This window comes from Piliocolobus tephrosceles, chromosome 12 (assembly GCF_002776525.5).
Source record: "Piliocolobus tephrosceles isolate RC106 chromosome 12, ASM277652v3, whole genome shotgun sequence".
Classification (NCBI taxonomy): Eukaryota; Metazoa; Chordata; class Mammalia; order Primates; family Cercopithecidae; genus Piliocolobus; species Piliocolobus tephrosceles.
This window is the reverse complement of record NC_045445.1, coordinates 18931451-18957355: the sequence shown is the minus strand read 5'-3', so window position 1 is coordinate 18957355 and position 25905 is coordinate 18931451. Positions and strand designations below refer to the sequence as shown.

The window sequence follows — 25905 nt, the reverse complement described above, 5'->3', positions numbered from 1 at the left end:
TTGCTATTAAATGTCTTATAGTTGGAAACAAGTAATTAATCATGGCCCACTTTCAATGCCGGAGATGGTTCAAGGGAGTAATACCAGGAGGTAGGGATCACTGTGTGCAATCTTAAAGGTTCCCTACCACAACAAATACATGAGTAAACAAATTGTGGTGTATTTCTACAATAGAATACTCCTTAACAATAAAAAAGGAACTAAATATTCATACATGCAACAACATGATTGTATTTCAAAAATGTTAGTCGAAGAGGCCAAGCATAAATGAGTTCATCCTGTATGACTCCACTGGAAACCAAAGGGTTAATCTGATTAGGTCTGCCAAACAGCCTGCCCTACTTGCTTGTGGTTGCTTGCTCTTTGATATTTTTTCATAAAGCTGAAGGTCATGGTAGCTGAAGGCCGCACTGCTGAAGGCTAAAACTTAACTTTCACTGGCTACCTTGTAGATAACATTTAAAAGTCACCATGGTAACGGTTGCTTCAGTTGTTTTTCAGGAACTTGGAGCAGCTCCTGTCCGGTTCAAACCAGTTGAAACTACTGAGGCTTTAATTGGGCCTATGCAAATGCCTGAGAGGTGGCCTTTTTGACTTTTTTGTCAGAAGGCCAAAAACTCCAGCTACAGATCATGCTAACAGTAACATTTTCTGAACATACTGTTTGGACTAACGGAGGCAGGATGGCGCACTTCCGGGTTCTTCATCATTAGCTTTTCCCGCACGCGCGAAAATGCAGCCGGCACCCAGGGAGGGTGCAGACCAACGGGGCATGCGCCAGGTGACATCAATCCGAAGAGACCAAGATTTACCTGGTCGCACCTGTGGAACGCCCCCCGACACCCCCGTGCCCCACCTATTGCCCTCCCACTCCTAGAAAAGCCGCTCTTGGCCAGCGTCCCAGGCGGACTTCCCAGCCCCACTCCTGTCGGGATGTCGGGACTGCCGGAACTCCGTCCGAGAGCCTCACTGGGGGACTCTGTCGGCCTTCTTTGCCGGAGGCCAACAGACCTCCTCCCCACACCTTAGGTGACCAAAATAAACTTGCAGTTTTGCTCCTACACTTGCCTACCCGCTGATTCTTTTGTGCTCGCTCTGGTGGTCTTAGAAAAACAAATCAGTTGGTGCCGAAGACCCGGAAGGAGATCCCTCCTCAGGCCTCTAGGGGTTGAGGAACCTCCTCCTGCTCCCACGCCGCAGACGGACCAGGACCTGAGACCCGCTTCCCTCACTCTCACGGCCTCTCTGGGGTAAGTGCCCTTGTCTCCTCTTTACCTCCCTTGGCCAAAAATCCTGTGCAGGTCTGAGGCCCACTTTTGAGCCACCAAGTGGCTCGGGAGACCCGTTCAGGACGGAGACGTCCGCCTGAAGGTAATCTCCACTTTGGCTCCATGAGCCTCCAGTCTGTCTCTGCTGGTTCCAAAGGACGCTTTGAAGCCAGGCAGAGATCCACTTCCATTTCCATTGTGTCCATTGTGTAAGTAAAGAGGAAACAAACGGGAAACCCCCCAGTCCAAATTTCCAAAGAGCACCCCCTTAGGGTGCCTCCTAGCCATTTAAAAACCTTACAGCTCGAACAAGACCTTAGGAGGAAGTGGTTAATTTTCCTTTCCACTGTGGCGTGATCGACCTCAGCAATTTCTGCCAGCAGCTAGGCAAGTGGTCCGAAATTAATTACGTACAAGGCTTTTGGGCCTTAAGCTCTCGTCCCCATACTCCTCCTTCTCTCCACCCCCTCCCTTCCTGCCCAGACTCCTCCTCCTCCCCCCATCCAGACTCCTTCTTCCTCCTCCTTATCTACTAGTAATCCACTCGGTCCCATGCCTCCTTCGGGGCCCCCAACTGGCTGTCTTAAGTCCCCTATCTCTGCCCACACCCTCCTACAGTGTTAGCACCTTTGCGAGAGGTGGCTGGGGTGGAGGGGGTAGTCAGAGTACATGTCCCTTTTTCATTGGCCAATCTTTCCAAAATTGAGAAGCGTTTAGGTGATTTCTCAGCTAATCCTACCATATACATAAAGGAATTTAGATACCTTTGTCAGGCCTATGACTTAACTTGGCATGACCTCCAGGTTATCCTAACCTCTAAACTGACTGAGGTTCTAACCCAGTATACCCGGTTAGATCCGGCCTCCCCCACAGGGGCCACCATTTTGGCGTCTTATTTCATTTCTCAATCAGCTCCTGACATTCGTAAGAAACTTCAAAAGGTAGAGGATGGTCCTCAGACACCAATACAAGACCTGGTTAAATTAGCCTTTAAGGTCTATAACTCCAGAGAGGAGACGGCTGAGGCACAGCTCCTAGCAGTGGCTTTACAGCCCAGTCGTAACCCCAGACCAGAGAGCACATACCCCACAGACTCCAAGGCTACGAAAGGAGCCTGCTATAAGTGTGGCAAGGCAGGACACTATGCCAACAGGTGTCCGCAAGGTCCCTGAGCCCCAACGCAGCCTTGCTATAAGTGCAAGGCATCAGGACATTGGGCCAGTGAATGTCCTAACCCTCGTCCACCAGCAACCCCCTGCCCTGCTTGCCAGCAGGGAGGACACTGGAAGTCTGATTGCCCCACCCTGAGAACAGGTGCTGCGTCTCCACGTGACCCCCTTTCCCAGGATCCTGGGAGCTCCTTCCAGCTCCTCCATCTGGACGACGACAACTGAAGGTGCCGAGACTCGGGGACCCCCATCACCCGCGCCGAGCCGCGGGTAACTCTCCTGGTAGTGGGTAAGACAATTAATTTTGTAATTGACAGCGAGGCTACCTATTCTGTTTTGCTGTCCTTCTCTGGACCTAGCCTTCCATCCAATATCTCTGTAGTAGGAGTAAGGGGAAAGCCATCCACTCTACGAAAAAACTCCACTCCTTAATTGCTGCCTGGCCAACAACTACTTTGCGCACTCGTTCCTCATTCCCAGCTAAAAGGGCCCCTACCGAAAGCAATCAGTGGAAATCAGTTTGGCTTTCCCCCACTCGCCTCAAACTTACTAAATTTTCTTAACTATCTCATACTCCCCGACCTTGCCAGGACCATCCTTCTGGGTTTTGCCCATATTCCAACAAATGCTTCCATTCCTCATTCCTATACTAATACTGTGCCTTATTTTATTTTTCATCCGTGCGTCCAAATACCAACCATAGGCCCCGACCTTAACAACGCCCCTTAACAGCAGGAAGTAGCCAGATAGATCACGGCGCCCCTTTATCACTATTATCAATAAAAGGTTGGACTGTTTGGACGAACGGAGGCAGGATGGCACACTTCCGGGTTCTTCATCATTAGCTTTTCCCGCGTGCGCGAAAATGCAGCCGGCGCCCAGGGAGGGTGCAGACCAACTGGGCATGCGCCAGGTGACGTCAATCCGAAGAGACCAAGATTTACCTGGTCGCACTTGCGGAACGCCCCCCGACACACCCGTGCCCCGCCTATTGCCCTCCCACTCCTAGAAAAGCCGCTCTTGGCCAGGGTCCCACGCGGACTTCCCAGCCCCACTCTTGTCGGGATGTCGGGACTGCCGGAACTCCGTCCGAGAGCCCCACCGGGGGACTCTGCCGGCCTTCTTTGCCGGAGGCCAACAGACCTCTTCCCCACACCTTAGGTTACCAAAAATAAACTTGCAGTTTTGCTCCTACACTTGCCTACCCGCTGGTTCTTTTGTACGCACTCTGGTGGTCTTAGAAAAACAAATCACATATGTCCTATGAAATTCCATAATCCCCAAATACACTTACATAGATCATTGATTACTTCAGTTTTTTCCCCACTGCCAATCACCTTTCTCCATGCCTTAGACCACCTCGCTTCTCTAATCCATAAATATCCCTAAGCCTTATCTTTGCGGAAGTGAATTTGAGACCTATTCTCACACCTCTTCACTTGGCTGCCTCATGAATAAATTCTTTCTGTTTTGCAAAACCTGTCACCACAGTGATTGACTTACTGCACGCAGGCAGCATGAACCTGCGTGTGAATGATAACAAATGTATGTAAACCCCTAGGAAAACAAATCCAATCATTAGTGACAGAAAATAGATAGGGGTGTCCTTGGCCTGGGTGTAGAGGAAAGGTGTTGATTAGGAGAAGCACAAGAGAACTTTCTGTTGTGATGAAAATGTTCTATATCTTGATTGTGGTGGTGGATACACAAAGGTACAAATTTGACAAGACTGATCACAATATCTACTAGATATGGTTGCATTTAACTGTATTGTTATACCACAAGCATATTATACCACAAGCATAGGGAAACTTTGAAAGGTGTGTTAAAGCAAAATAAGCAGGATGCCACTAGCCTGAAGTTGTCTCTGTAACCAGAGCTCTTATGTAAGCAAACTGGGACTTAGAAACATTTCTTCCAACTGACTTAAAAGAAAAACAAGCCTCAGCCAGTCACAAATAGCCAACCAGCTGATTGGCTATGTAATCAGAGACTTCTCATCAGCCCATACTCAAATAATACAAATACCTAACTGTATAAGCCAATCAGGTGATTTCTCTACTTTGAGTCAGTGATCAGGCTATTAAAAACCTGCTGCTCACATTGCTGGGCAGAGTTCTTTGAACCTTTTCTGGTTCTAAGTGCTGCTCAATTCATAAATTATTCTTTGCTCAAATAAACTCTGTTAAATGTCATATGTCTAAAGTTTTTCGTAACAGTTGGAAGTAAGGATTGCCTATGGACCTTGGGACTTGAGGAAAGACATGGTAGCAGTGAGTTACCTGGGTGTTCTTTTCTGAGACAAGGTCTCACTCTGTCACCCAGACTGGAGTGCAGTGGCACGATGTTGGCTCACTGCAACCTTCCCTCCTGGGCTCAAGTGATCCTCCCACCTCAGCCTCCCAAGTAGCTGGGACTACAGGCACATGCCACTGATATGGTTTGGTTGTGTCCTTACCCAAATCTTGTCTTGAAATGTAGCTCCCCTAATTTCCATATGTTGTGGGAGGAACCAAGTGGGAGATAACTGAATCATGGGGGCAGTTTCCCCTAAATGTAGCTCCCCTAATTTCCATATGTTGTGGGAGGAACCCAGTGGGAGATAACTGAATCATGGGGGCAGTTTCCCCTGAAGGGGTGGCCTGCCCCTCCACACCTGTGGGTATATCTCATCAGGTGGGATGAGAGACTAAGAAATAAGACACAGAGACAAAGTATAGAGAAACAACAGTGGGCCCAGGAGACCGGCACTCAGTATACCAAGGACCTGCACCGGCACCAGTCTCTGAGTTCCCTTAGTTTTTATTGATTATTATTTTCATTATCTCAGCAAGAGGAATGTGGTAGGAGAGCAGGGTGATAATAGGGTCAGCAAGAATATATGTGAGCAAAAGAATCTATGTCATAATTAAGTTCAAGGGAAGGTACTATGCCTGGATGTGCACGTAGGCCAGATTTATGTTTCTCTCCACCCAAACATCTCAGTGGAGTAAAGAATAACAAAGCAGCATTGCTGCCGACATGTCTCGCTTCCTGCCATAGGGCAGTTTTTCTCCTATCTCAGAACTGAACAAATGCACAATCGGGTTTTATATAGAGACATTTAGTTCCCAGGGGCAGGCAGGAGACAGTGACCTTCCTCTATCTCAACTGCAAGTGGCTTTCCTCTATTACTAATCCACCTCAGTACAGACCCTTTACAGGTGTCAGGCTGGGGGACAGTCAGGTCTTTCTCATTCCACAAGGCCATATTTCAGACTATCACATGGGGAGAAACTTTGGACAATACCTGGCTTTCCAAGGCAGATGTCCCTGCAGCTTTTCGCAGTGCATTGTGCCCCCGGTTTATTGAGAGTAGAGAATGGTGATGACTTTTACCAAGCATGCTGCTTGTAAACATTTTGTTAACAAGGCACATCCTGCACAGCTCTAGATCCCTTAAACCTTGATTCCATACAACACATGTTTCTGCGAGCACAAGGTTGGGGCAAAGTGGCTGGGGCAAAGTTACAAATTAACAGCATCTCAGCAAAGCAATTTTTCAAAGTACAGGTCAAAATGGAATTTCTTATGTCTTCCCTTTCTACATAGACACAGTAACAGTCTGATTTTCTTTCTTTTCCCTACATTCCCCCATCCTGTTCTCATGGTAGTGAATAAGTCTCATGAGATCTGGTGGTTTTATATGAGGTTTCCCCTTTTGCTTGACTCTCATTCTCTCTCCCCCCTTTTTTTTTTTTGAGATGGAGTCTCACTCTGTTGCCCATGCTGGAGTCCATTGGTGCTATCTCGGTTCACTGCAAGCTCCGCCTCCCAGGTTCACGCCATTCTCCTGCCTCAGCCTCCCAAGTTACTGGGACTACAGGTGCCCGCCACCATGCCCAGCTAATTTTTTTGTATTTTTAGTAGAGACAGGGTTTCACCGTATTAGCCAGGATGGTCTCGATTTCCTGACCTCATGATCCACCCACCTCAGCCTCCCAAAGTGCTGGGCTTACAGGCGTGAGCCATCGCACCCAGCCTGCTCTCATTCTGTCTTGCCTGCCACCATATAAGACGTGACTTTTGCCCTCTGCCATGACTGTGAGGCCTCTCCAGCCACGTGGAAATGTGAGTCCATTAAACCTCTTTGCTTTATAAATTACCCAGACTCAGGTATGTCTTTATCAGCAGTGTGAAAATGAACTAATACAGCCACCATGCCCAGATAATTTTTGTATTTTTCATAGCGATGGGATTTTGCCATGTTGCCCAGGCTGGTCTTCAACTCCTAGGCTCAAGCAATTTGCCCAACTCCTGGGCTCAGGTGATCCACATGCCTCAGCCTCCCAAAGTGCTGGTATTACAGGCATGAGCCACTGTTCCTGGTCCTCTGAATGTTCTTTTTGCCTCTCATATATCCTTGATTGGGCACTGGAGAAGCCAGCAACCAAGAACTGCCAACAAAGAAAACCTCAAAGACAAGCTTATTTCCTCTAGCCAAAGGTTTTAGAGGAAATGGTGGCTTAACAGAGCAGAATATCTTTTGACAAACCCACCTCACTTCAGTCAAAGTGACCCACTCCTCTGTGCAGTTTCAGTAGGGCTGAGTGGGCAGCTAATATTCAGTCTCCTACCTCCCATGCAGAAGTAAGTGGTGGTGCTCTGATGTCTCTGATGACTGCACCAGGAATCCGATCTTCCACTCCAACCCCCCTACACAATAGAAACAAGCAGCACTCTGCTGGAGTTGTGTCAACAAGGTCTAGAGGGAGCAGGACTTCTTCCACAAATCATCACCAAGGAGGGAGATGAGAAAGTCCACAGGAGAGCTAGTTAGTTGGCATTCAGCTTTTCCATTCACCCAAGTGTCACTCCCATATGGCACCAAGGAAATTGAAGGAGGTGGTTCAGTTGCAGGCAAGACTAGGCAGCCCTCCACTTTCCCATCCATTGTCAACCACTAATTCTGTATCTAGCAAATATATCCTTCAGGAATACAGAGGAAATAAAGACATTCTCAGATTAATAAAACCTAAGAGAACTGGTGATTAGCAACCCTTAAATAATGGTTAAAGGAAATTATCTAAACAGAAAGGAAATGATAACACAGGAGGTTGGAACTTCAGGAAGGAAGAAAGAATAATGGAATGAGTAAAAGCGGGGGTAAACATAACAGGATAACTTTCTCCTCATGAGTTTTTAAGATCATGTTTGATGGTTAAAGCAAAACTTATAACATTAGCTAAGGCAGGTTCAATGTTCATAGAGGAAATGCTTAAGCTATTTATATTTAGATGGAAGGAGGGCGAAGAAAGCTAAACGGAAGTTAAATTTTTCCACTTCACTCAAAGTGGTTTAAATGTTGATGCCAGGAGATTGTGATGTGTAATGTGTATTGTAATACATAGAGTAGCCAACAAAAGATAATAATATAAAGAACTGTATTCAAAAACACTACATATAAAGCAATGGCAACAAAAGCCAAAGTTGACCAATGGGATCTAATTAAACTAAAGAGCTTCTGCACAGCAAAAGAAACTATGATCAGAGTGAACAGGAAACCTACAAAATGGGAGAAAATTTTTGCAATCTATCCATCTGACAAAGGGCTAATATCCAGAATCTACAAGGAACTTAAATTTACAAGAAAACAAACAAACAAACAAACAACTCCATCAAAAAGTGGGCGAAGGATATGAACAGACACTTCTCAAAAGAAGACATTTATGCAGCCAACAAACATATAAAAAAAAGCTCATCATCACTGATCATTAGAGAAATGCAAATCAACACCACAATGAGATACCATCTCACACCAGTTAGAATGGCGATCATTAAAAAGTCAGGAAGCAACAGATACTGGAGAGGATATGGAGAAATAAGGACGCTTTTACACTGTTGGTGGGAGTGTAAATTAGGTCATTCATTGTGGAAGAGAGTGTGGCAATTCCTCAAGGATCCAGAACCAGAAATACCATTTAACTCAGCAATCCCATTACTGGGTATATACCCCCAAAACTATAAATCATTCTACTATAGAGACACATGCACATGTATGTTTATTGCAGCACTGTTCACAATAGCAAAGACTTGGAACCAACCCAAATGCCCATCAATGATAGGCTGGATAAAGAAAATGTGGCACATTTACACTATGGAATCCTATGCAGCCATAAGAAAGGATGAGTTCATGTCCTTTGCAGGGGCATGGATGAAGCTGGAAACCATCATTCTCAGCCAAGTAACACAAGAACAGAAAAGCAAACACTGCATATTCTCACTTATAGGTGGGAGCTGAACAATGAGAACACATGGACACGGGGAGGGGAACATCACACACTGGCGCTTGTCAGGGGCTAGGGGGCTAGGGGAGGGATAACATTAGGAGAAATATCTAATGTAGGTGATGGTTTGATGGGTGCAGCAAATCACCATGGCACATGTATACCTATGTAACAAATGTGCACATTCTGCACATGTATCCCAGAACTTAAAGTATAAGTAAATAAATAAATAGAAATGAAACAAATGACTATAATGACCATAGAAGAAATAGAGACAATGAAAAGTTACCTTTACTGAACTTTATATATATTTATACCAGTATAAAAAATAAAAATAAATATTATAGTACAAAAAAGGGAAAAAAAACACTACATATAAATCAAAATGGAATTTTTACAAAATGTTCAAATATCCTACAGGAAGGCAAGAAAAGAGAAACAGAGGGATAAGAAACAAAGTGAACAAACAGAAAGCAAATAATAAAATAGCAAACTTAAGCCCTAGCATATCAATATACTTGCTTTAAATGTAAATAATATAAGAATAGCAATGAAAAGACAGAAATTGACAGCGGATTAAAAAAATAACCCAACTCTATGCTACAAGAACCTCACTTCAAATTTTTACGACATTTCAAGATTTATTCATTTTCAAGCATGGTTTTATGCTTCTTATAAAAAATATGTTTTCTGAGGACTACACTTAATTTTATTTTGTACAAATAAGCCAATTACAAAAAGACAAATATTGTATGATTCCACTTATATGAGGTGTCTAGAGTAGTCAAATTCATTGAGACACATAGTCAAATAGTGGTTTTCAGAGGATAAGGGCAGGAGGAAATGGGGAGTTATAATTTAACGGGTATAGTGTTTCAGTTTTGCAAGATAAAAAGAGCTATTTTGATTGGGTGCAGAACAATGTGAATGTTCTTAACACTACTGAACACTTAAAAACAGTTAACGTGATCAATTTTATATTATGTGTATTTTACCACAATTCTAAATTTTTTAAATAAAGGAAACAAAAAATGAGACAACTGAGAAACTTTTTTTCAAAAAGCGAACAAAACTCCCTACAGTTAACATCGTATCTAGTGGTGAAAGACTGAATGCTTCCCCCCAAGATCTCAAACAAGGCAATGATGTTAGCTTTTCACTACTCTTTTTCAACCTGGTACTGGAAATTCTATCCACTGCAATAACACAAGGAAAGGAAATAAGGATTGGGAAAGAAGCAATAAAAGTGTCCCAATTTGCAGATGACATGATTATCTAGTTAGAAAATTCCAAGGAATTGACAAAAAGACTCCAAGTGATACTGGTGGGCTGGGGGAGGTCCCCAAACACTGGTTAGACTTCAACCCCAGCTAGTGTCCAGGCTCTTGACACCATTGCGAGAAGGAATGCAAGGATAAGTCAGAAAACAGTGGAAAGTACAGTGATTTATTGCAAAGCAAAAGTACACACTCAAGAAAGGGGAGTGCAGGCATACTCAGAGTGAGTCATGCAATGGAATTTGGGGCTTCTACCTTTGCAGGTTTCTTTAATCAAGGGGTGGAATATTCACAAAGATTCCTAGAAAAGGTTAGAGATTTCTTAGACTTGTGGCACCACCCATTTTTACACCAAATATGGGTGTTCCTGGAACTGTCCTGGTGCTAGTGGGTGTGTGATTTACTATGTTAATGAGGGTATAATGGCGTCCTAGGTAACACCTAGGTCAAATCCAGCACCATGTTGTGTCCAGTTGATCTTATCCAGCTTGGTCCATACCCTGGTTTTTTAGGTTCTTATCAGCCCCTAGCTGCTGAGACCAGCTCGGTCGGGGAGACCCTAACCCAGCGGCGCTAGAGGAATTAAAGACACACACACAGAAATGTAGAGGTGTGAAGTGGGAAATCAGGGGTCTCACAGCCTTCAGAGCTGAGAGCCCTGAACAGAGATTTACCCACAAATTTATTAACAGCAAACCAGTCATTAGCATTGTTTCCATAGATATTAAATTAACTAAAAGTATCCCTTATGGGAAATAAAGAGATGGGCCGAATTAAAGGAATACGTTGGGCTAGTTAACTGCAGCAGGAGCATGTCCTTAAGGCACAGATCACTCATGCTATTGTTTGTGGCTTAAGAATGCCTTTAAGCGGTTTTCCGCCCTGGGCGGGCCAGGTGTTCCTTGCCCTTATTCCCGTAAACCCACAACCTTCCAGCTTGGGCGTTAGGGCCATTATGAACATGTTACAGTGCCGCAGAGATTTTGTTTATGGCCAGTTATGGGGCCAGTTTATGGCCAGATTTTGGGGAGCCTGCTCCCAACACCTAGCTTCTGCTGCTATTTCAACAGTTTCTTTTGCTAGTCATCTGAAACTGCTGTCTGGAATTTTCTATTCTTCTGCAACCACACCGCATTATTCCTGTCTCACAAGAAATAAGAAAAAAAGTTCAGCTAGGTTGCAGGATACAAGATGAACACACAAAAAATTATCATATTTCTACATACTAACAACAAACAAGCATGAGGAAACTGAAATTAGAAACATAAAATCATGTATAATTGCTTCAAAGAAAGTGAGTTCTTAGGAGTATATTTAACAAACATATATAGGATCTGAATGCTGAATATTCTACAGTTTTGATGAAATAAAGAGTATCTAAATAAATGAAGAAACATACTGTGTTCATGGGTTTGAAGAATTCACACAGAAATTATGTCAATTTTCCCCTAAATTGGTCTGTAAATTTAACACAATTTTCAGCAAGACTTTTTGTACCCATGGACAAGTTTATTCTAAAATGTATATGGACAGGCACAAGCCCTAGAGTAGCTAAAGAAATGTTCAAAAAATAGAGAAAAGTCATGCTACCCCATTGATATGGTCTGGATGTAAAATTGTAATCCCCAATCTTGGATGTGGGGCCTGGTGGGAGGTGATTGGATCATGGGGTCGGTTTCTCATGAACGGTTTAGTACTTTAGTACCATCCCCTTGGTGCTGTTGTCATCATAGTGAGTGAGTTCGCACGAGATCTGCTTGTTTAAAAGTGTGTGGCACCCCCCAACCTGTTCTCTTTCTTTCTCCTGCTCCACCTATATGATGTGCCTGCTCCCCCTTTGCCTTCTGCCATGATTGTAAGCTTCCTGAGGCCTCCCCAGAAACAGAAGCTGCTATGCTTCTTGCACAGCCTACAGAACCGTGAGCCAATTAAACCTGTTTATAAATTACCCAGTCTCAGGTATTTCTTTATAGCAGTATGTGAATGGACTAATACTCTCATAGTAACATGTACTATATCCAAACAATAATAAAGACAGTGTAGTACTGTATAAAGAATAGACACATAGGCCAATACAACAGAATAGAGGACACAGAAAGAGACCCAAGTCTGATTTTTGACAAAGATGAAAAAAAAGTTCAGTGGAGGAAGGATACCCTTTTCAACAAATCGTGCTCTAACAATTAGACATTCATAAACAAAAATTGAACCTGGACCTAAACTTCAAATATCATGCCAAAGTTAACTCAAAGTGGGGCACAAATTTAAATGTGAAATATAAAACTATAAAACTTCAAAAAGAAAACACAGGAGAAAATCTTTAGGACCTAAGGCTTGGTAAAGAGTTCTTACACATGACATCAAAACCATGATCCATAAATAAAAAGGACCAATAAACTGTATTTCATCAAAATTTAAACCTTTTGCTCAGATAATGCCCTTAATAACAGAATGAAAGGACAAACTACAGAATGGGAGGAAAATATTTACAGACCACATATCTGTTAAAGGACTCGTATTTAGAAAATATAAAGAAGTCTCGAGATTTAACTGTAGAAAACAGTCCAACTAGAAAACGGCAAAAAACATTTTACCAAAAAGGATATACAGATAGAAAATAAGCACGTAAAATGATTTTTCACCCTCATTATTGGTATTTGCCTAATCAGATGTCACTATATGCCTATCAAAATGTTTAAAATAAAAAATAGTGATAACATCAAATGCTAGCAAGGATGCAGAGAATCAACATACTCATAAATTACTGGTGGGAATATAAAATGCTAGAGCCACTCAGGAAACAGTTTGGTAGAGTCTTACAAAACCTAACACGCACCTTATGACCTAGCAAATCACACTTAAGACACCTATCCCAGAGAAATGGATATTTATCTTCACACAATAAGCTGTAAATTAGTATTCATAGCAGCTTTATTTCTAATAGCCAAAACTAGGAATACCCTGAGTGAATGTTTAGACAAACGGTGGTACAACCATACCAAGCAGTACTACTCAGCAGCAACAAAAAATCAAGAACTATTGACACTTCACACCCCCTACAACTTGGATGACTCTCTAGAGAATGGTATTGAGTGAAAAAAGTCAATTCCCAAAGGTTGCAATGCTATATGATTCCATTTGTTTAACATTCTTGAAATGATAAAATTACAGAAATAGACAACACATTAGTGGTTGCCAGTCATTAAGGAAGGAGAGCAGGATGGAAGCAGATTTGGTCAAAAAAGGGCAGCTTGAGGGAATTCTGAATAGGATAGATGGATTGTGTCAATATCAATATCCTGGTTATGATACTGTACTATAGTTTTGAAAGATAATAACCAGTGGGACTGGTTAAAGGGAACATGGTATCTCTCTGTATTTTTTCCTAAAATTGCATGTAAATCTACAATTATCCCAAGATTAATAATGTAATTAAAATATTAGTTGCAGTTCTATAAATTAACAATGAACACATGGAAACCAAATGTTTGACATGTAATCAAATTTACAGTACCACTAGCAGTCACTCCAAAGAGGATGAAATAAATCTAACATAATATGTGCAGAGTGGCTGAAAGTGAGTGCAAAGAGGTAAGCCAAAGGAGGTTTTTTTGGGGGGGTAATGGAATATTTTTGTATCTTCATTGTAGTTGTGGTTACACAAATCTTTAGATGGTGTAAAATTGTTAGGACTATATGTGTGCACACCCACACATTAATGAAGGTTTAAAAAAATATTCCAAGCAAAATCAGGCCTGTAGTCTGGTGAGCAGTAATGTATCAATTTCAATTCCTGATTTTGATATTATATTACATCAACAAAAAATGTTACTGTTGAGGGAAGCTGGATAAAAGGCACAAGGTCTTTTTTGGTATTATTTTTGAAATTTCCTGTGAGTCTATAATTATTTACAAACAAAATGTTAAAAAGTAAACGAGATGAGGCCAAGGAGAGGTTTCAGAAATGGCTGGAAGCAATAGGGTCTGCAAATGAATGGGTTTCTATGTGGCTTAAGTCTATATTTCTGTGGCCCTTTCTTTTTCAAATATTACTAATTTTTTTCATTGTATTATACAAGGAATATGCATAGACATACATTTGGATATACATACATATACAGCGGAGTAAAAAGTTTAAGTCTCCCATTGTCTTAACCAGAACAATATGGAGCAATTTGATATATCTGCCCTGGTTTTTTCCTTTTTGCAGTAGAGGCAGTCTCATTCCATCTCACCCCATCATACAGTGGCAGGATCATAGCTTACAGTAATAACGAACTCCTGGGCTCAAGTGATCCTCCCACCTCAGCCTCCTGAGTAGCTGGGACTAGAGGCATATGCTACCACACCCCACTAATATATTTTATTTTTTGTAGAGACGAGGACCTTGCTATGTTGCCTAGGCCCAGCCTTAAGTGATCCTCCCATCTCGGCCTCCCAAAATGCAGAGATTGCAGGCATGAAATACCGCACCCGGCTGGGGCGCAGTGGCTCACGTCTATAATCCCAGCAATTTGGGAGGCCGAGGCAAGCGGATTACCTGAGGTCAGGAGTTCCAGACCAGCTTGGCCAACATGGTGAAACTCTGTCTCTACTAAAAATACAAAAATTAGCCAGGCATGGCATCCCGCGCCTGTAGTCCCAGCTACTCAGGAGGCTGAGGCGAGAGAATCGCTTGAACCTGGGAGGAAGAGATAGCAGTGAGCTGAGATCATCAGCCTGGAAGACAGAGTGAGTCTTAGCCTCAAAAAAAAAAAAAAAAAAAAAAAGAATAAAATAGAAAACAGAAAAAGAAAGAAAAGAAAAACCATGTCCGGCCTCCTGCCCTGGCATTTTTTTGATGCATGTATACCCATGCATGGATGTGTTGTGTTGTTGATAAAATCATGATGTCCACACAATAACCTAGTGACTCCGGAACTGGCTTTTTTTTTTAACTCGACCATGTAGGTAGGACAATTGCCCAATCAGTGCAATACGGATCCGCTGCGTTCCTTAAACAGTTAGTGCGATACCACAGAGATGATCAGGTGTGACGGTGAACAGGTATTTTGAGAGTTCTTAAATACCCACGTCAACCTTTGTTGTGAAAACTGGGATGGGGTCGGGTGAACCTACTTCTTGCTGACAGTTTTTCAAAAGTCATGACCATAACGAAGTGTGAGCATTTCCCCACTTCATTAAAACACTCTGAAAAAACGCTACTGGGTTTTGATTGGGTTACCTTTAATAAGGATTGAATGAAACCACGAAAGGGCTTTTAAGCACACCGGCAACAAACACACAAAAAGGCCATAAACAAGAGCAAATGAAAACCCGAGACGACCTTGTGCAACCACCGGGGCAAACAATGGATTAAGAAGAGTGCTTAGAAAGGGAAGGACAATGGGGAAATTCGCCAATAAAGAGATATACGTGACCAGCAAATATACCAGAAAGGGAAAAATGCACGCGTGTGGGCTTGATGGCACTCTGTAGCGCAGAGTTACTGCACCATGCAGATTAAAGGCACAATGGCTTAGCCGATCAGTTTTCAGGGGAGACCGTGGGAGAAGGCAAGTGATATGAACAGGCAGAGGCTTCTACATGTGCTTTCTGTACAGAATCAGCGTAGCGGTCCAGATTGTCCTCGTCCACTCCCGCTCCACCCTGGGAAATGGTATCAAAGCGATCCCTGGCAGCTCCACCCTTCAATCCACTCCAGCCTCGGGAGGTGCCCGGAAAAAAGCGGTGCCGTGTGGGCGGGACGGGGCAGTGGGAGGAGCTGAGCCTGCGGGCTCTGTCTATTAGGCGGGGTCGCGGCGCTGACGGCCTCTCTGCGGCTCCCGCTTGCGGGTGTGGCTACGCCCGCGGCGGAGCTATGGCGGGGGCGGGGGCGGCCCACAGTGAGGAGGTGTGGAGGGGGCGGAGCTGTGCGGGATCATGGAGGAGGGGCCGAGGCAGCGGCAGCCTGAGCCCGGCTCCGCCTGGGGAACACGAGGGCGGGACGCGGGAGCGGGCGCGGGGGCGGGGCGGACGGGGCTCCCGGCGACCCGCGGGGTGCGCTAGTGCTCGGGTCCCAGCGCCCTGAGGCTAGCGCTCGTGCGGGTCAGTCGTCGGGGCCTGCGCGGGGCCCGGGCCCATGGCGGCGTCGGCGGCTCTGTCTGCGGCAGCGGCGGCGGCTGCCCTGTCTGGCCTGGCGGTTCGGCTGTCGCGCTCGGCGGCCGCCCGAGGCTCGTACAGCGCCTTCTGCAAGGGGCTCACGCGCACGCTGCTCACCTTCTTCGACCTGGCCTGGCGGCTGCGCATGAACTTCCCCTACTTCTACATCGTGGCCTCGGTGATGCTCAACGTCCGCCTGCAGGTGCGGATCGAGTGAGCGCGGGTGGCGGCGGCGGCGGCGGCCCGGCTGGAGGGGCGCCCGTGTCCCCGCCCGCCCCCGGCCGGCTCACGGTCATGAAGGACAGCTGGATCGCGACAGGGGGTGGAGGCGGGGCGGCCCAGGCCCCTGGACTCTAGACCTCCGCTATCCGGGCAGGACCGCCCAGCCCTGGCCCCGGCCACGGTCTCAGCCTGGGGACCCCGGATCGCGCAGAAACGCACTGAACGGGCCCTGCCATCGGGCTCCAGAAACTACCTGGGCTCGGCCTACCTGTTGCCTCACATTGGCCAAAGAGGGGGAAACCAGAAGGAGGGAATTCTGCTGCGGCGACTTGACTTTCCAGGCCCGGAGCAGAAAGGTAGGAGGCGACAGGTTGGAATGGGGGAGGGGCGGTGGCTCTGCCCTCCAGATGTCAGGGCGCCTTGGCGGTCAGGGGGAAATATAAATATGGAAGGCACCGGGGCAAACCAGCCTAAAGAGCTGTGGAGCCCAGCTGGGGAAAGGAAAAGCAGCCTCAGGCTCTCCCCTCCTCCCCAGTCATGATTGCTGGATAGGGTGAGGGGCAGCCCCTCCCGCCCTCGTCCCAGTGCCTGCCTCCCTTTCCACAGAGGCCCCCAGGGTGTCCCCTGAACCCTGAGGAATGGAGGGTAATGGGCTGGGGGCGGCCCCGGGCAGGCCCTAGGGGAGCAACGATGCCCCCACCCTTCTCTTCCCCACCAGTCTGTGGGCATAGGGAGGACGGTTCTCTTCTAGGCTGAGCCCTATGCCTGTTCTCTTCTCAGCGCTCAGCCCTGGGGCTCCCTGCAGCTCCTGCACAGCCCTTGGCAAAACTGCCTCCTGCCCTGTCTTTGGGGCCAGGGGACCGGTCTCTGCCTGCTCCGCTGTCCCTCGTGTGCCCCTGCCCCTACCTGAGGGCGCCCCCCAAGCTCTGCATTTGGAGACAGGAGAGAGTGGGAGAGACGCATTCCTACCGTCCCCGCCCCCACAGTCTAGCTCTTCCGCCATGTCAGCCCATGCTCCCTAAGGCCCCTAGCTAGCAAGGTCCTCCCAGGGCCAGAGTCCCATCCTCCAGCCCCAGACGGCCTCTAGAAGCCTACTGTGTACTGAAGTGATCTGGGCAAAGGAGACCTCCCTGAGCACACAGCAGCTCTCAGCCTGGGGTGGGCAGAGCAGATGGAGGAGGGGCTTGCAGAGGAGGCCATTCCTGGGGGAAGCAAGGACTTGCCTGGTGGCCAGGCAACTGAGGTCCCCATCTCTTTCTTTCTCTTTCAGGCATTGGCGTTTGTAGGCGGTGACCTGCCCCTTCTTTGGCCTTGCCAAGAGTCTCATCCATGCCTGGGGGCACCTCTGGCCCTGGACCTGCTTGGGCAGAGGCAGCGTGAAGGACCTGAACAGGAGAAGAAGGGCCTTCCTAGTAGAGGCACGGCACGGACAAAGGCTCACGGGGTGGGGGTGCCCAGGGATCGAGTCCTGGCTTGGGAAGGAAGGTCTGAGTTCCCTGGGAACTGAAATCTGCTGGCAGCACTGTGAGAGGTGTATTTCCCCCTCCTAATGACAGAGGAAACTGAGGCTTCGGGGAGGGGGGGATTGCCCTTGACACGCAGATAAGAGGAGGAACTGCATGTGCCCCTGGGCCTGCAGGCCCCCACACCCCTCCCCAGTCTTCTCCAAGACCTGGCATGGTGGGAGGAGGGAAGGGGAAATGGAGAGGGAAGCATAGGGCTCCTGGGGCACCAAGGGAGAAAGGGGCCCAAGGGTAGGGAATCTGGGGATCTCGCTTTCCTTAGAGCAGTACGGAAGGTCACAGGGAAGATCAGGAGGACAGACAGCTGAGATGGGAGACAGGAGAGATGGGCCCCAGGCCCCCTGGGGAGCCAAGCTCTCCCCCACAGCCTAACCTTCCCAACCCCACCTGGAGCTTCACCCAGGGCTCCTCAGCAGTGCAGTGGCACAAGCCTCCCAGTTTGGTGGGCAACTGGGGGTGATCTTGGTGTTGTGGCTCCTGGAGACACGACATAACCAGGAGGGTGAAAGGATAAACCTGGGGTGAGCTGGGGCTGAGACCCATGGCATGACCCCAATTCTCTCTCCTCAAGTTCGACCCCCCATCCCCAGGACCACACAGGAGAATCTCATCCTCATGGCTTGGATTGGTCCTGGGGCCCCCGGGTGTGCTGCTGGCCGGTGTACAATGGTCAGGAGCAGCCCAGAGGGCAGCCAGGTAGAGACCCTCGCCCTCACCCTCTATCCCCATTTCCGCATCTCTTGCACTGGTACCCCGAGGGCCACGTTCTCAGTTCCTGGGACTGAAAACTGCATCAGTCTGGCCAGCTCCAGGGACAGAGTGGCCCAGCCACCTACCACGTACCCTCCTCAGCAGCCCACTGGACCCAGGTCCTGAATGAAGCCGGCCACCTGCCTCACCCCAGAAGAGGCTGGACAGTGGCTGCCTCGTGCCCCCTGCAGTCTCCCACAGCCAGGGCCTGATGACGTGCCTCCTAGTCCCAAGTTTCATGGGAACCCCTGACCCTGCTGGCCCCTCTCATCTACCCCAACTCTGACCACCCTGGACCACCTCTGGGGGCCTGTCAGCCTGCTGGTCCCCCCAACAGATCTTTGGGGGCAGCCTCTATAGGACAAGAGTGACACAGGGCTGGAGGAGAAGAGGAGTGAGGAGCCTCCTTGTGTCTGATGCACAGATGTGGCCCTTTCACACCCTGGTGTCACCCTCTGGGTGACTGGATCCCCAGCTCCACCCTCTTCCTGGGCCAGCCAGGAAGGATGGAGGAAAGCTCTTTGCTGAGCGCATGCGTGGGAGTGTGGGGGGTGACTGAGCCCTGCCCATGCAAGGGGCTCGGCCTGGGACCCTGGAACCTGCTTCCCTACTGGGAGAAATGTGCATCAGAGCTGCAGGGGTCCCTACCCTCAGAGACCCCTGACTGCAGGGAGCCCCACCCCATAAGAGGGGCACGGAAATCCATGTCCGCCCACCCCCGGTGGCTCCTAGTGTGGCTGTATTGGCCTAGAGGGGCTGGCTGGGGAGGAGCAGGGCCAAGCCGTCAGCATCTGCTCTTGTCCCTGCCTTTTCACGCCTGCTGCTTGAAGTGGTAGCCCCGCCTGCTGCTTCTCCACCTCCCCTCCCCACCTCTTCTCTCCTCGATGGGGCCCTTGCTGCGTGACAGGGTCTCCATGCACTTTATTTATTTGCAGTCTGTTTGCCAGACGGTGGAGCTTCTAGACACCGACCGGAATGACATACTTTTCTGTGTGTGATTCACTGTGTACTGGTCAGCACAGGCTGGCCAGAGACATGTTCTTGTTTCTGGTGTTGTCATGTCTTCTTGTTTTCTCTAAGTTAAAAAAAAAAAAAAGTCCTTGGTTTAATACACTAAAATCCCAACTGGAGGCCTCCCGTGTCTGGTGGGGGTGATGCAGTGGCCCCGGGTGGAGAGAGGCCCCATGGTGAGGTCACCGGCTCCCATGGCCAGGAGCTGGCAGGGAGAAGCCTCTGAAGGCTAGGGCTGGGGGAGGCTGTAACAGGCTGTGGCGGGGACCGTGTTTCCTGTTCAGAGGCTGTGCTGAGACCTGACTTGACCCGGACCACTGCCCCATGAGAAGCAGGCAGCATCCTATCCTGGCCCCGAGAGGTAGCTGCTTGTCCTGTTGACAACCTTTGTTCAAACGACCCAAAACATAAGTCCCCTTCCATTTTAGTGTCTGGTGATCAAAAGTGCCTAAGTCAGTAGAATCCTGAGGGTGGACTAAGGTGAAGTGAACTGAAATGACGCAGGTCATTTTGTGTAGCACTGAGACTCCTCTCCTTGCCTGAGGCCACCTCCCACTGCCTCCCTACCAGCAAGGTTACTTCAGAATCTTGGAGAAGATAAAGGACCTGGCCCTGGAAGCCTGCTTCCCTTTCCCAATGTTGGAGGCAAACTCTGGCCCATCAGAGCCCTCTTCCCTAGTGGCTCCCACCGGAGAGAGTTTCCTAGTGGCTGCTGTAAGCCTTGGCAAGCAGGCAGAAGGCGGGGGAGGGAGGGCGGAGGGTAGTATTAGAGGAAGCCCCACAGGGCCCCGGCGGGGAGGCATCCTGAGGACACAGGGCTATGCTCAGATTCAGGAGTGAAGCCTGGGTTTAGAGGCCCTGGGGGCACTCCTGTTGCCAAGGGCTACCCAGGGGTCAGAGCACCCTGACAAGGAGGAGTCGTCCAAAAGCACTGGTGCTAATGTCCTATGACATCTGCCACCACAGGAGAAATGGACCCCAGTCCTTAAGCTTCCCTCCCCTTTGTCTAGATGGTCCTCTTCATCCCCACTCCATGGATCACATGACTTGGCAAACCAAGATGGGAAATGATCCCCCCAGAGCCTGACTCCAAGGCCTCTTGAAGAGGGAGGACCACCCCTCCTATCCCTGCTACAGAGGAAAAGAAGGCAGGAAGGCCAGTTCTGCTCCGATGGGACCCCAGGAGACCTGAGCCCTGAGCCCAGCTCTTCCACTTACTCCTGCGTGGTGCCAGGCAAACTGCACAACCTGGAGTTTTTAGTAAGGCTCTGTTGGGATGCTTGTAAGCAGTGAATACAATGTCTGTTCATTGTTTGTCATCAGGTCTCACCTGGAGCAGCCTTGTTACTGTGGGGAAAAGGAACCAAGTGAAGGGAACCGACCTCTGATGAGAGCCTGCCATGTGCCAGGCACCATTCTAGGTGCTTTGCATTCCTAATCTCATCATAATCCCACAACTACCTAACCATTATCTCCATTTTACAGAGAAACCAAAGACAGTAACCAAGTCTGAAATAGAACCCCAAGAAGAAGCTCTTTTTCTGAGCTACCAATGCCCCCTGGAGAGGCAGGGAATTGGGCTGGAAGAACGGTGGAATGGAATAGCAAAGATGGAAGATGACCCTGTCCTTTCTGGGTGGGGTCCAGAAGAAATCCAGGGCTTGGATGAGGGGTAGACCTGGGAGCCTTCTCCAAATGGAGCTCCCCAGTGGGAGCAGCTGGGGCCACCCTGAGACGGGTCCACCTGTCTTTCTTCCATTCCACCTCTAGAGATTGATTGGGACCTAAGAGACTGAGTCAGGAGAGGGCAAGAGGGCAGCTAAGCGGGAAGTTCCAGGGGCACCAGAGCAAATACATTGAGAAATGGGAAATATGAAGAGCATGCAAAATCCCATCCTACTCCTACCCACCCCATTCCTAAGGGAAATTGCTGGGTTTTGGACGAATTTTCACTTCATGTGCATCTTTTATGTATGTAAAACTACAAACATACTACTTTGAAATCTGATTCCACTATTTTATGTTTGTCTTACCATGTTGTTATGCATTTTCCTACATCCAAAGCTACCTAATATCTCTTTTGTATGAAGGTTTCATCATGTATCCTCCAGTGCCCTTTGGTTGTTTTTCTTTGTTGTCATTTATTTTGGTGGGGGTTGGTTTGCTTTTTATTGTTGTTTTTCCTTGTTTTTATAAGTGATACAGTGACAGATGCCGTTGTGGATAAATGCTGTGGCACAGTCATGGTCAATTCCTTGATACATATTCCTAGAAAGTGCACCAAAGGGTATGCATGGCTTAGGGCTTTTGATACTCTCCAGAGTTGGGATACCAAGTTACACTACTCACTCCAGTCAGGATGAGAGATTTTTGAGACAATGGTGGTGATTCTGATTCAATAGATTAAAAAACTTATTACTACCTTTCATTGCCTCAAGCTGGGTGCATTTCTCTTCCTTCAAGATCAATATAATATTTAACCCATCACTTTTCTAAAATGTTTCACTTCAAAAAAAAAAAAAAAAAAAAAAAAAACCACAAAACCCCGGTTTTTCTTGCAGGCTTCCCCCCAAACCCTTACCAAACCCAACCAACGCTGCCTTGCTTCCAAGATCAGACGAGATTGGGCACATTCAGGGTGGTATGGCTATAGATGCATATTTCCTTCTTGACCATCTCTATTTTAAGGCTAGAGATAACTCTTTTTCCTAGGAGAGAGAACTTGATCCTTTCCTTCTACTCTACCTATCCCTGAGTCTCACAACGGGTTTGTCAGTCTCTCAGTTTGATTGGTTAAAATAGTTTATTTTGATCTTTTATTTTGTATTCCTTTGAATACATAATCAGGATTAAATCTTTTCGTAGGCCTATTGCTTAGTTGTACTTCTGTTTTCAACTATAGAGAGTAATTTTTTTTTTTAAAAAAAAGGAAACGAGATATGCCTTTTATCATTCAGTGATGGGTAGCAACTTCAGATGAGGGTGTCAGTTTGAACTAACCTGAAAGAACACCACCCTAATCCACTGCTTCCCCACCTTCTTTTCCAAACACACTATAATGATGGATAGCATATTTAAAAAATATTTTAAAAATAGTAGCCATTCTCAAAAGTGTAACAAGAAACCTCTAAGACCCAGAAGCAGAAGGAATGCAGAGCAGTAAATGGGACCTGAAGCTTCATAGCCCTTGGAAGCTAGCAAGGGAAACAGGTCTGAGAAGCTAGGAAAGAGAGCTAAACTGTGGGCAGGTACTGCATGTGATAGGGAGCCAGAACTAGGTGTTCTGTATGGATCTAGGTGGTAGGAAAATGTTTCCATCATGAATGAAAACTAGAATATCTTGACCTATCCACCTCAGGTCTCTCCTGAAAGTGAGTCCCCTGCTTAAACCATGGTTTGAAATGAAGTGAAACGTCTAGACTCTCAATTCCTAATTCGGCACTGTGCTCAGTGCAGGGTCTGGATTTGTACCAATATGCCAAAAAACAAACAAACAAACCAAAAAAACCTCAAGTGGTGAGTAGGATATGTACATACACAAAATATACCGCTGGGCCCCTTCAGTTAAATTAAACAACACTGAAGACAAAGGAAATATCCTAAACGTCACTAGAGAGGAAAGACACATTATCCATAAAAAGAAAAACATCATCCACAACAATGGGTGCCAGAAGACAATGCATCAGTAAGGGTTCAGTTGCAGGAAACAGAACTCATTGTAGCTATTTTAAACAGAAGTTCAAATGAACCATGGACCAGGTCCTTACAAAATTATTTCAAGGCCTAAAGAGAGAAAGGTAGGTTGGGCCTCTAAAAACACTCCCAGGGTACCACAGCAGAACTGGCTCATTAAGGTAGGTAACACTTGTATTCAATTCAGATGGTAGGAAATTGGGAGCCCAACACTGAAGCTGTTAACTTCAAGAACACATTCCTGTAGCTGTGATTCAGAGATCAGAAATCTGCTGTCATATCACAACCACCTTTTGACACCATGAGGCTAGTTACTACACAAAGGAACACTGAAGCAGGAAAACATAAAGTCTGCATGACTGTATTCACAAGCAGAAAGACCCAAAGAAGCAGGAAGGTGGCTGCTGCTTCCCATCCATCATTTCAGTCTCACCCAAGAGTACCTAACTGGTGGGATATCATTCATGTTCAGAACCTCCTACTACAGGGTAATCTGAGAAATACAGATTTGGACTTTTCTGACTGTGAAGTCCAGGAAGGTACATTAGGGGATTGGGATGGATACTTAGTCTCGATTTTCCGTGTGTCACAATGTCGTCAAAGCACGACAAGAAATCCATAAGCCTAGAACTTATGAAAAAATGTGAAATGAACACCTTCGGACACATAGAAGAACTTGGACATTTTACTATCCATCAACTCTTGCTGAAACAATTACTGAAAAAATGTATGTTAGCAATAAGAACGAGAAACCCACAAGGAAGGAATGGAAGTCAAGAAATAATAGCAAGTAAATGGTAATTAAAAGGGGTTTTAAAATATCAACATACATTGATGGTTAAGCAAACAAGGAAGGAGAAAAAAAATAACATATTTATTGAGAACTTACTTTGTGTCAGGTACTGCTCTAAGCACATTACATGTACTAACTAATGTAATGCCATGACCCTAAAACAGAAACTTACATTATCATTCTTTATAAACATGAGGAAACTTGCCCAAGGTCACACACCTGGTGGAGCAAAGATTTGTACCCATATAGTTTTTCTCCTGAGTCTGTACTCTCAGTCTGTACTCACACTTATAAAAAGAAGGATGGGTAGAAGGAAATGTATGGAGAAGGGGAGGAGAAAAGTTTTCTGTGCACTCATAACAAGCTTATACTAAAATTCAAAACAATAACGTGAGAATTGTGGAGATAGAGTGCTGAGGGAAGATAACATGGGTAAGGCTTTTGTTTTGTCAGGAAGAGAATTGAGCTGCTGAATAACTCAAAAAAATATTATTTTTGGTGTGCAAGTTTAAAATTTAAGGTTAGGAAGATTCTGGGAAGGTGGTGGAGTAGGAATCAGTCTCCCCACTGAGACAAAAATTGCACTGACAGACCCTGATATAGCTGTTTTGGAACTCTTCAGTATACTGAAGACTTGCAATTTCCATGGGAAAGTCTGGAGGTAAAGTGTGTTCTTAGTCCACTAGCAACTATCCATCCAGCAGCCCCAGCCCTGTGGCAAGCACAGTGCACATGTTAATGGAACAGTTTCCACATAGCTCACATGAGCAAGGGTGGGCAAAAAGGAACTTGCCCTCCCAATATTGCACATCTGTACTCAGATAGCTGATTGCTGCTCCTGATCACAGACTTGCAGACAAAGAGGTGGGTGACCATTATTGTTGCACCTCTCTTCATTGTTGCAAGTCCCTCCCGCTCTGGTTGAAGCAACTTCCCAAGATTTAAAGGGTTAGCACCACTTTTCCTTTTCCTTCCTTCATTTTACCCTTTTCTCCTTTTGGAAGCCAGAGATTAAAGACTAGGACGTTCAAAAACAGCTGCACATATGGGGGAAATTAGAAAGTGACTGCACATGCTGCACAGGGAAAGCTGCAGGCTCAGAAAACACCTGAGAAGATCTTAAGTTTACACCCCAGACTAATCTTTGGCAAAGAAAAAATCTACAGCAATAAAAAGAAACACAATAAATAAAAACAATAACAAAAAACAGCAAACACCAAGGAAGGGAAAGAATCTGGTTTCCAAAGTTCTCACATTATTAGATTAAAATGTCTAATTTTCAACAAAAAATCACAAGGCATACAAAGAAACAGGAAAGTATGGCACATTCAAAGGAAAAAAAATAAATCAATCAACAGAAACAGTCCCTGATCTAGTATATATGACAGCAGATCTACTAGGCAAAGACTGTAAAACAACTCTCTTACAAATGCTCAAGAACTAAAGGAAGATGTGAAGAAAATCAAGAAAGTGATGCATGAACAAAATGGAAATATCAAGAAAGAGATAGAAAGCCTAAGAAAGAAACCAAAAATAAACTGTGGAGCCAAAAAGTACAAAAACTGAAATTAAAAAATCAGAAGAGGGGTTTAAAGGCAGACTTGAGGATGGCAAAAGAAAGAATCAGCAACCTCGAAAATAGGACAATGGAAATTATCAAGTCTGGGGAGCAGGTAGATAAAAGATTGAAGAAAAGATGAACAGAGCCTAAGGGACTTGTGGATACCACCAAGCCCATCAACATATGCATTGGGGAAGTCCCAAAAGGAAAAGAGAGAGAGAAAGGGGCAAA

The 25905-nt window shown here is 46.3% G+C and overlaps 1 protein-coding gene across 1 annotated transcript; it reads left to right on the top strand.

Moving 5' to 3' along the window:
* The first annotated feature begins 15900 nt into the window (after window positions 1-15900).
* Window positions 15901-22052, top strand: LOC111531514 (small integral membrane protein 10-like protein 2A). The gene is made up of 2 exons (XM_023198796.2): window positions 15901-16699; window positions 17614-22052. The coding sequence occupies exon 1, from the start codon at window positions 16102-16104 to the stop codon at window positions 16336-16338; it is 237 nt and encodes a 78-aa protein (XP_023054564.1). The 5' UTR covers window positions 15901-16101; the 3' UTR covers window positions 16339-16699; window positions 17614-22052.
* The last annotated feature ends 3853 nt before the right edge of the window (window positions 22053-25905 follow it).